At 25.5% G+C, this 11,178-nt stretch overlaps 3 protein-coding genes across 3 annotated transcripts; all 3 read left to right on the top strand.

The window, feature by feature from the left end:
• Positions 1–57: 57 nt before the first annotated feature.
• On the top strand, positions 58–7,383 carry LOC111041047. The gene is made up of 11 exons (XM_022325200.1): positions 58–874; positions 4,968–5,167; positions 5,227–5,385; positions 5,501–5,587; positions 5,663–5,776; positions 5,851–5,934; positions 6,032–6,175; positions 6,264–6,485; positions 6,569–6,822; positions 6,966–7,125; positions 7,212–7,383. The coding sequence occupies exons 2-11, from the start codon at positions 4,987–4,989 to the stop codon at positions 7,325–7,327; spliced, it is 1,521 nt and encodes a 506-aa protein (XP_022180892.1). The 5' UTR covers positions 58–874; positions 4,968–4,986; the 3' UTR covers positions 7,328–7,383.
• On the top strand, positions 1,112–4,973 carry LOC111041045. The gene has a single exon (XM_022325199.1). The coding sequence runs from the start codon at positions 2,396–2,398 to the stop codon at positions 4,313–4,315; it is 1,920 nt and encodes a 639-aa protein (XP_022180891.1). The 5' UTR covers positions 1,112–2,395; the 3' UTR covers positions 4,316–4,973.
• Positions 7,384–8,507: 1,124 nt separating the features above from the next.
• LOC111041043 lies at positions 8,508–10,460 on the top strand. The gene is made up of 8 exons (XM_022325197.1): positions 8,508–8,664; positions 8,740–8,853; positions 8,928–9,011; positions 9,109–9,252; positions 9,341–9,562; positions 9,646–9,899; positions 10,043–10,202; positions 10,289–10,460. The coding sequence occupies exons 2-8, from the start codon at positions 8,826–8,828 to the stop codon at positions 10,402–10,404; spliced, it is 1,008 nt and encodes a 335-aa protein (XP_022180889.1). The 5' UTR covers positions 8,508–8,664; positions 8,740–8,825; the 3' UTR covers positions 10,405–10,460.
• The last annotated feature ends 718 nt before the right edge of the window (positions 10,461–11,178 follow it).

Below are 11,178 nucleotides of genomic sequence, written 5' to 3' on the forward strand. Positions count from 1 at the left end.
CCCCCCCCTACCGACATTAAAAACAAACAAAACCAATACAGCTAATGGCCATAGTTGCCAGGCTCAAGATCAATTAAAAAAAAAAAAAATCCTATATCCCGCCGTCACTGCTTTACTATACTCCGTTCAATTTACTGTCGGCCTCCACGGAACTGCATCTGTATACGTAGTGAGTTGTATTATCACACTATTAATTGTTTGATTCCACTCGCGGCGTATACTCTTTCGATTATCACACATGTATTTTATTTACATACAATAATAATATTCCTTTGCTAATTATTACTTTTTTTGTTTGTACATTTTGGTATTGTTTAAAAACTACGCAAAGCTGCGATATTTTTATGACTCTATATGCACGGCGGCGACACCAAGCGGTATATTCTTAGCGTAAACGCAGTTATATGTTATAAGTGTATACTTATTACTTATTAGTTAAGTCTATAATCAGTATAACCACTAATCAGCATTTATAATTTATATTATTATGAGGTTGGCACTTGGCGTACGTGCGTGTTCATCGCTCGTTTCTCCAACTCGCAATATGTACTCTCCTATTGTTATTATTCTATAAATAAATGGATTCCCAATAACGGGCTCTTAATTCTTAGAATAATTAATATTGTTTGTGTTTATATTTTTTGTGCCGCTGTGTTGTGACTTGTCGCACTATCCGATCAACGTACTATCGTAGTCGCAAACTCGCATATACCTCGCGTTCCATAATATTGTTACTTATTTTAGTCGACGCATACCTGCTGTAATAACTTTAATTTTTAACATTACAAAATACAAATTGTTTTCAGCTATAGTGTTGTACCTATATTGTTATTGTTAAATTGTGTTGTGATTCAACTTGATCGAGATCTATAAGGTAAGCTATAATATAAAATATTCGTTTTTCATGCTAGCGTGTTACCTAAATATTTTAAAATTTTGTTTAATCATACAAATATAATAGTTAATAGATAGTGTGCAAAGAATTATTGTTATTTTAAAAATTAAAATGTTTATAATATGTATAAACAATTGTGTATATTATTATTTATTCACTATAATAGGAATTAATATGAGTATAATATAATATACCTATGTACCTATTAGGTAACTGGGCTCATGATTTCATATGAGGCAAATTACACTGATACTGATCCAGTTTAGTATCTTACCGGTGTGACTTGCCCGACATAAAACCATCGTTACCATCGTTATGTCGGTATGGCACACCTTCCACAGAAACAGCATTGTTTATACACCTTTAGGTACACGCATATTTATTACTTATTGACAACAGTTAATTAAAATTTATTAGCTATGAACTTTGTTGCACCTTCACTACCAAATACCCCCCAAAACATAGGCATTATTTAAATATTTTGTATACCTATATTTTAAGTGATTATAATCTTAATAATAGGACTAATTACTATAATAGGTAGGTACATCATAGCGTTTTGTGTTAAGATTGGATTTTTTTGTTTAAAATACTTAGTTCACAATTTCGTACAAGGCCTCTTTTGTATCTAAATTCCTGGACTTAAAATTATTGTTAATCAGACTCAATCAACTATTTTTAAGTGAAGTAGCTGTATAACACTGTATTAGTTTACATTTGTTGTCTGTAGTTTTAATATTATTTCTCTAAAAATTAAATAGGAGGAATAGGTTAGGAATATACTACCCATTTCCAAAACATATGTTATTATTAAATGATAAATTATACTTGATAGGCAATGGTGGGTATTTATAGGTAAGTACTTATACCTAGCTCACAAATAATAGAATAATAAATGTTGTAAGTTATTTCGAGAGTTCTTTTGTTAATTATATAACTATATACTATGCTTTTTTTTGTCTAAGTATTCATAATTTCTAGTTATTCATTGTTCAATTATTGTTTTTCACTACTTACCTAAAAATGATGCATTGTTTTGAGTTTATTTACTGTAGGTACCTATTCTTATTGTTTCTGTAGTTTTTTAATTAGACTATTAGGTACCTACCTATTTATAATAACTAATAACTATTTTATTATTGTATTTTTTTGATAAGTAATAATTAGTTGAACAAAATTTGCAATTTAGAACCTTAGAATTTTATTGTTAACTATTATTAAAAACATTGTTATAAAATAGGTTTATAAAAAAAATGTATAAACATCTGAGTGCTCGTTCCAAAAGGAGAAAAATTAAAGAGGAGGTAGAAGCTTTTATTCCAGATACTGCTCCAGAACCCTACAGTTGTTTAAGTATATAATTTAGGTTATCATATTATAATTAATAATAATATGTAGGTATTTTTGGATTCATTTTTGTTTATTTTTCACTATTTTTACTTAGATATTTCATCATCAGATTTAGAATCTCAGCCAGTAGGTAGTAGTTTGGTTAGAGACATGCCAATAACAAACAGTTTTAATCATGAAGTCGAATGTGCAGAAAAAAGACAACACACGTTTAGTTCGGATATTGAACAAAATACTATTAGGCCTGAGATACTTGATGAACAACGACAGTATTCAAATGTATCAAATGATGACATAGAGATAAATAGTTATTCATTTGAGTCAGAATTAGCACAGTGGGCTTTACATTTCAAGATAACACATACTGCACTCAATGGAATTTTAACCATTTTAAAAAAACATGAATGTTTTTCTTGTTTACCTAAAGACGCTAGAACATTGTTAAAAACAAAGTCTGTCGAATGCAATAGTATTAAAAAAGTCAATCCGGGTACATACTATCATTTTGGTATTGAAAACGGTATTATACGCCATTTTCTTGATAGTATTTCAAATGAAGAAATAAAATTAGTAGTAGGTATTGATGGATTACCTATTTCTAAGAGCAGTTCCACTCAATTTTGGCCTATATTGGCATACATACGATCAATTTCCAATCATGTTTTTCCTATTGGAGTTTATTGTGGAACACAAAAACCTAATGACAGCAATGATTATCTAAAAGACTTTGTCATTGAAGCTGAACAATTAATTTTAAATGGTATTTTCATCAACGGAAAGTTTTACAAAGTTGTGCTGGATGTTGTTTGTTGTGATGTTCCAGCAAAATCATTTGTTTTAAAAATTAAAGGACATAATGGATTTTATTCGTGTACACGTTGCAAAATTGAAGGGGAATATATTGAAAAGCGGTTGTGCTTTCCTTATTCTGAACCATCTAACCGACCACCTGAAAGGACACATCATGATTATGTTCAACGAACTCAAATTAGTCATCATGTGTATTCTAATAATTCATGTTTGGTAGAAATACCCAGATTTGATATTGTTAAAGGTTTTTCGTTAGATTATATGCACTTGGTCTGCTTGGGTGTAGTCAAAAAACTTCTAATGTTATGGATGAAAGGCCCCTTAAGTGTTCGTTTGCCATCATGGAAAATTAATCAACTATCAGAACTAATAGTAAATTTAAAACCAGCTTTTGTATGCGAGTTTTCCAGAAAACCTAGAACATTAATTGAAGTAGCTCGTTGGAAAGCAACTGAGTTTAGGTCTTTTTTATTATATATTGGACCAATAGTATTGGATAAAGTGTTGAGTGATCACTGTTTTAAAAACTTTAAAGCTTTAAGTGTAGCTATGACTATACTTTTAACACCAGGTCTTAGTGAATTTGTCCAATATGCACGAGATCTTTTGGAATATTTTGTAAAATCGTTTGAACAAATTTATGGACAACACTTGGTATCTAGTAATATTCATGGCTTAATCCATTTAGTTGATGATTATCAAAGATATGGACCATTAGATTTATGCTGTGCATTTCCATTTGAAAACTACATGAAGGTTCTAAAGACAATGCTGAGAAAGCCAGACAAGCCCTTACAACAAATTGTAAAAAGATATCATGAAAGAAGTAATTTAGTTATGCAACCTACTAAAACAAAACCAAAAACCTATATTATTTTAGGGTCTCATAATAGAGGGCCTTTGGTAGATAATATAACAATTAATCCACAATATAGTACATTAGTAAAAGACAACTTCAAGATTAAAAGTAAAATTGATGCAGAGTCATATTTTTGTACCAATAATAATGATATTATCAAGTTAGTCAATATCGCTCATTTAAAAGAAACTGGAGAAGCTGTTTTAATAGGAAAGAAATTTATTCAAAAAAAAGATTTTTACAATCAACCAATTCGGTCATCGCTCCTGAATATATATGAAGTACAACAATTATCGGATGATTTTGATTACTGGCACATAAGTGATATTAAAAACAAGGTTTTGATATTTCCGAGGAACAGCAACCTTATAGCTATTCCTTTACTACACACAGTATTATAATTATAAAATTTATTATTATTATTTTTTTTTTTTATGTTAACTTGTATAGGTAATTATATAATTATGTATGATATTTTGCAAATGATATTGGTATAACTTTATACCAATCGTTAAAGTAAACTTCATTTAATAAATTGGACGATATAAATCTTATACAATAAAATTGATTCAGCTAGTTTACCTATAAAAATGTATTTTTATTAAATGACATTTTTTTGTTTAATCACTGGAACATAAAAGTTCAAACAATAGTAATTAAGTTTTAAAAAAATTAACTATTAATATATTATAATCATTAGAAAACATCTGCAATTAAATAGTGTGTATTATGGGGAAAATGTTCATCCAAAATTAAATTATTCCAACTAGAAATAATAATGGTAATAATAGCTATATATTATATTATATAAACAATACTAAGTAAGTACTATCAACATTTGTATATCATGTAAAAGAAAGAACTGAAAGATGATTATTTTATTGACTATGACAATATTATGTAATAACTTTTATTCCTATCAATTTAAAAAAATATTCTGATTAGAAAAAACATTATTATATTAATTTTCAGTTATTTATGTAGCACGCTGTAATACGTACATATGTATAAAAAGCATATTAAAATTGTTTATTAATTAAAATTTTCTTTTAGTTTAATAAACCAGTATAAAATGTGGACCATAGTTAGTTTTGATGATGAAGATGCTGTAGAAGCTGTTCCTGCTCACTGGATGAAAAATAACATGTGCGCCTGGCCAAAAAAAGATATAAAAAAACATATACAACGTAGGACTATTCCAAATAAATTTGATTTTAATTATTTTAAATCAAGAATTTTGAAAAAAGGCATTGGTAAATATTTTATTAATAGGTAGATTATTTTATTTTATTACTACTTTTTTACTTAATAGGAACATTACATGAAGCTCGAGAAATAAATAAACTAGCAGAGGAGACAAGTGACCTATCTAATATTGAAAACACTAAAAGGAAAAAAAAGACTACAATGAAAAATGTAGAACCTCCTCAGTATATTGAAAAATTACAATTACATAAAAATAAACAAAATGGTAAATATCATTGAATATATATATATATATAAATACATGATTTAATTTATACAAGTACTTAAGTAGGTATGTATTATTATATTTATTATAATAACTGGTTAATTGCCTTTTTTAGATGATTTAGTTTCTAGGGAGGTAGATTTTGGTAGGTCAATAACATTGGAGACTTCACTCGAAAAGCAGAAAACAGTTACAAGTTATGGTATGTTTACCTCCTTTTTTGTTTTATTAAATTGTTTATAACTATTAAAGTTTTAATTTTTTAATTACTTTGCAGATTTTAACCAAGATTTAGATTATAACTATAAAGAGATTAGTACAATAAAGAATTGTAAGACACAATCATTAAAATCCAAACTAAATATGCCTGGTTCTAGATTTTCAAATGAAGGTATATTATATTATAATTATTGACGCACACATTTAAAGATTTTATTTAATGATCTCTAATTATGTCTTTTTAAGGTCGTAATAATCATCAGATGTCCGATTGCTCTCCTTCAAAAGTAAAAAGAACTCTTTTTAAACCAATAAGTACATCAATTCAAGGTATTTTATTATTTATATTTCATACTTTAATTTAGCTAACAATTTTATTATATTATATTATATTATATTATATGTTAAATGTATATATAATTAACAGAGAATAAGTCTTCATCAACAACTCCAGAAAGTAATCATGAAATATCATCCATCGTAAATACATCATCTTCTCCATTTAAGGTCACATCACAAGACAACTATCAATCATTAATTCCTGATGTGCATGAAGAAATACTGTTATCAGGTAAATATATTATGCTACTTGTTAAACTATTTAATGGTCATGATTGACTGAGTATATATTATTACAATATATTCATTGTTTTCCCTAGATCATAATACCAAACAGTTATCAAATCTTGGCCATAGACCATCTACATCAACTCAAGAAAATTGTAATTATGATTTCGAAATTAAAAACATGACGCCTAAGCCATATTCATCTACAAAATTCAATAATTATATTATTAAAGATCACAAAAGGATGAATGTTTCACCGCAGAGTAATTTAGCCATCACACCAAGAGGCACCAATTCATCTGGCCAACATTCTGGTAAGATTTTATTAGTTGTATTGATACTTATAGGAATTAATAAATCTTTTAATTTGTTTAAACATATTATTTTCCCATTACAGATATTTTGAACAGGATCTTAAATGTGGTATTAAAGATTAGGTATGATGTACAGTCCATTCAACAGAAGCAGATGGAAATGGAACAGACTCTAACAGATGCAATAAATCAAGTTAATGAGACCAAAGGCTCATCCAATCACCAAAATATATCAACAGAAGGAGAAGACTTTTATTTAATGATTCCGATAATGGACGAAGAACAATTATTTATATTTGAAGAAAAACTTTTGGAAAAGTCTTATAAATTATGTGTTGTAAGTGAAAATATTACATTTGATTTAACAATATTACAATTTATTGTATCTTTAATTTACATGAATTATTCTTTAATTAACAGTTATAACTTATAACACTATTAAGATATATTTAATGAAAATTATAAAACACATTTGTACAGGTAAATGAGCTCAAACGTCTTCAAAAAAAAAAACTTAATTCTACGGTACGAGGCTTACTAAAAGCACTTTTCAGTGACGATGTCTTAAAAGAATACAGTTATGTTGGGCAAAAAAAAAAGAAAATATTCTGTTCATTAAGATCATGTGCAATAGTTTTTGGTGAGTGTTTTCTTATAAATATATTATTATGTTATTTTTTTCTAATTCAACTATATATAGTTAATAGTCCACATATTTTGTTACAGAAACAATAAGAAAAATGAAAAACTTCCAAAGTTCAACTAATGCAACTATTGAAGACCCAATTAAAAAATACATTGCTGGTGCTGGTTTTAGAAAATCTTCTAAAAATATAGATTAACCAAAAATTTAAAATTTCAACTATTATTCTATTAAAACAAACATTTTAAAGATATAAAATACCTGTTTATTAATTTAAATCATTTTAAGTACATAATATTTGTATTGTAATATTACAAAAGTTTGTTATTTTTATTTTATGATACTATAATATTATATGCCTATAAATATTATCTTACAAGCTATATACATTATATTTTCCTTATTTTAAATAAAAATTAGAAATATTTTATTTTTTTGTTTTCTGACTGCATTTTAATTTAAATATCCATAAAGTCTTTATGTTAAACTGAAATGTATAGCAGAGTATAAGAATAGATGCTCTTTTTCTAACTGTTATTTCAACAGGTATGTTGGCTTATGAAAAAGCTTTTTACAAAGTCAAAATACTATTAGGTATCATTTTGTAAGCAAAAAATAAAATTAATAATAATAATATATTCAAATATTTTAGCTGCTAATATTGTGTTTAAAAAACGTAAAACTAATATTATAAAAACCTTCTCACATGATTATTATAATATTAAAATGAGAACATAAAGACAATTGAAAAATTATTATTTTGGAATATTATAAAGATATATTTCTTAAATTGTTTTTATAATATTCTTCTACAAATATTATAATAATGATGGTATTGTGGCCAAAAAATATTACTAAAATATTATTATCACAATTTTGTACTCAATTTATAATGAATTAATATTGATTAAATAATATTACTCGTTACAAGTGAAATGTCATAATAACGTTATTATATTATGATTTTGCTATCTGGGNGCAATTATCATTTCAAACGCTCTCGAGTCTCATACTCTCCCAGATAGCAATTGTGTAATGATAATAATATAATATTATTATTATTACAGTACACAAATATTGTTATAAATATAATGTTATTATAATAACATAATTATCCAATTAACATAATATTTTTTCAGTCATTTAATAATAATAATATTTTAATATTTTTTATATACGGTAATAAAAATATTGTTTTATAGATATTATAATACAATTATTATAATATAATTATTATAATATTTTTAGTAAAATTAGTTAATAATAATATTTTAATGTTTTCAACATACGGTATTATTAATATTATTTATAAAATATTATAATAAAGAAAGTATAATATTATTATAATTATGTTTAATTATACGATTAACATGATTTAATTTATACAAGTACTTAAGTAGGTATGTATTATTATATTTATTATAATAACTGGTTAATTGCCTTTTTTAGATGATTTAGTTTCTAGGGAGGTAGATTTTGGTAGGTCAATAACATTGGAGACTTCACTCGAAAAGCAGAAAACAGTTACAAGTTATGGTATGTTTACCTCCTTTTTTGTTTTATTAAATTGTTTATAACTATTAAAGTTTTAATTTTTTAATTACTTTGCAGATTTTAACCAAGATTTAGATTATAACTATAAAGAGATTAGTACAATAAAGAATTGTAAGACACAATCATTAAAATCCAAACTAAATATGCCTGGTTCTAGATTTTCAAATGAAGGTATATTATATTATAATTATTGACGCACACATTTAAAGATTTTATTTAATGATCTCTAATTATGTCTTTTTAAGGTCGTAATAATCATCAGATGTCCGATTGCTCTCCTTCAAAAGTAAAAAGAACTCTTTTTAAACCAATAAGTACATCAATTCAAGGTATTTTATTATTTATATTTCATACTTTAATTTAGCTAACAATTTTATTATATTATATTATATTATATTATATGTTAAATGTATATATAATTAACAGAGAATAAGTCTTCATCAACAACTCCAGAAAGTAATCATGAAATATCATCCATCGTAAATACATCATCTTCTCCATTTAAGGTCACATCACAAGACAACTATCAATCATTAATTCCTGATGTGCATGAAGAAATACTGTTATCAGGTAAATATATTATGCTACTTGTTAAACTATTTAATGGTCATGATTGACTGAGTATATATTATTACAATATATTCATTGTTTTCCCTAGATCATAATACCAAACAGTTATCAAATCTTGGCCATAGACCATCTACATCAACTCAAGAAAATTGTAATTATGATTTCGAAATTAAAAACATGACGCCTAAGCCATATTCATCTACAAAATTCAATAATTATATTATTAAAGATCACAAAAGGATGAATGTTTCACCGCAGAGTAATTTAGCCATCACACCAAGAGGCACCAATTCATCTGGCCAACATTCTGGTAAGATTTTATTAGTTGTATTGATACTTATAGGAATTAATAAATCTTTTAATTTGTTTAAACATATTATTTTCCCATTACAGATATTTTGAACAGGATCTTAAATGTGGTATTAAAGATTAGGTATGATGTACAGTCCATTCAACAGAAGCAGATGGAAATGGAACAGACTCTAACAGATGCAATAAATCAAGTTAATGAGACCAAAGGCTCATCCAATCACCAAAATATATCAACAGAAGGAGAAGACTTTTATTTAATGATTCCGATAATGGACGAAGAACAATTATTTATATTTGAAGAAAAACTTTTGGAAAAGTCTTATAAATTATGTGTTGTAAGTGAAAATATTACATTTGATTTAACAATATTACAATTTATTGTATCTTTAATTTACATGAATTATTCTTTAATTAACAGTTATAACTTATAACACTATTAAGATATATTTAATGAAAATTATAAAACACATTTGTACAGGTAAATGAGCTCAAACGTCTTCAAAAAAAAAAACTTAATTCTACGGTACGAGGCTTACTAAAAGCACTTTTCAGTGACGATGTCTTAAAAGAATACAGTTATGTTGGGCAAAAAAAAAAGAAAATATTCTGTTCATTAAGATCATGTGCAATAGTTTTTGGTGAGTGTTTTCTTATAAATATATTATTATGTTATTTTTTTCTAATTCAACTATATATAGTTAATAGTCCACATATTTTGTTACAGAAACAATAAGAAAAATGAAAAACTTCCAAAGTTCAACTAATGCAACTATTGAAGACCCAATTAAAAAATACATTGCTGGTGCTGGTTTTAGAAAATCTTCTAAAAATATAGATTAACCAAAAATTTAAAATTTCAACTATTATTCTATTAAAACAAACATTTTAAAGATATAAAATACCTGTTTATTAATTTAAATCATTTTAAGTACATAATATTTGTATTGTAATATTACAAAAGTTTGTTATTTTTATTTTATGATACTATAATATTATATGCCTATAAATATTATCTTACAAGCTATATACATTATATTTTCCTTATTTTAAATAAAAATTAGAAATATTTTATTTTTTTGTTTTCTGACTGCATTTTAATTTAAATATCCATAAAGTCTTTATGTTAAACTGAAATGTATAGCAGAGTATAAGAATAGATGCTCTTTTTCTAACTGTTATTTCAACAGGTATGTTGGCTTATGAAAAAGCTTTTTACAAAGTCAAAATACTATTAGGTATCATTTTGTAAGCAAAAAATAAAATTAATAATAATAATATATTCAAATATTTTAGCTGCTAATATTGTGTTTAAAAAACGTAAAACTAATATTATAAAAACCTTCTCACATGATTATTATAATATTAAAATGAGAACATAAAGACAATTGAAAAATTATTATTTTGGAATATTATAAAGATATATTTCTTAAATTGTTTTTATAATATTCTTCTACAAATATTATAATAATGATGGTATTGTGGCCAAAAAATATTACTAAAATATTATTATCACAATTTTGTACTCAATTTATAATGAATTAATATTGATTAAATAATATTACTCGTTACAAGTGAAATGTCATAATAACGTTATTATATTATGATTTTGCTATC

This window comes from Myzus persicae, unplaced genomic scaffold (genome assembly GCF_001856785.1).
Source record: "Myzus persicae strain clone G006 unplaced genomic scaffold, MPER_G0061.0, whole genome shotgun sequence".
NCBI lineage: Eukaryota > Metazoa > Arthropoda > Insecta > Hemiptera > Aphididae > Myzus > Myzus persicae.

Excerpts from the sequence above, each read along its gene's own strand:
- LOC111041045 (XM_022325199.1), top strand. The coding sequence starts at position 2,396 with ATGCCAATAACAAACAGTTTTAATCATGAAGTCGAATGTGCAGAAAAA.
- LOC111041047 (XM_022325200.1), top strand. The coding sequence starts at position 4,987 with ATGTGGACCATAGTTAGTTTTGATGATGAAGATGCTGTAGAAGCTGTT. Across the intron at positions 5,386-5,500 it reads ACATAAAAATAAACAAAATG|ATGATTTAGTTTCTAGGGAG; the intron begins GTAAATATCATT and ends TGCCTTTTTTAG. Across the intron at positions 6,823-6,965 it reads AGTCTTATAAATTATGTGTT|GTAAATGAGCTCAAACGTCT; the intron begins GTAAGTGAAAAT and ends ACATTTGTACAG.
- LOC111041043 (XM_022325197.1), top strand. The coding sequence starts at position 8,826 with ATGCCTGGTTCTAGATTTTCAAATGAAG. Across the intron at positions 9,012-9,108 it reads AATAAGTACATCAATTCAAG|AGAATAAGTCTTCATCAACA; the intron begins GTATTTTATTAT and ends TATAATTAACAG. Across the intron at positions 9,563-9,645 it reads TTCATCTGGCCAACATTCTG|ATATTTTGAACAGGATCTTA; the intron begins GTAAGATTTTAT and ends TTCCCATTACAG.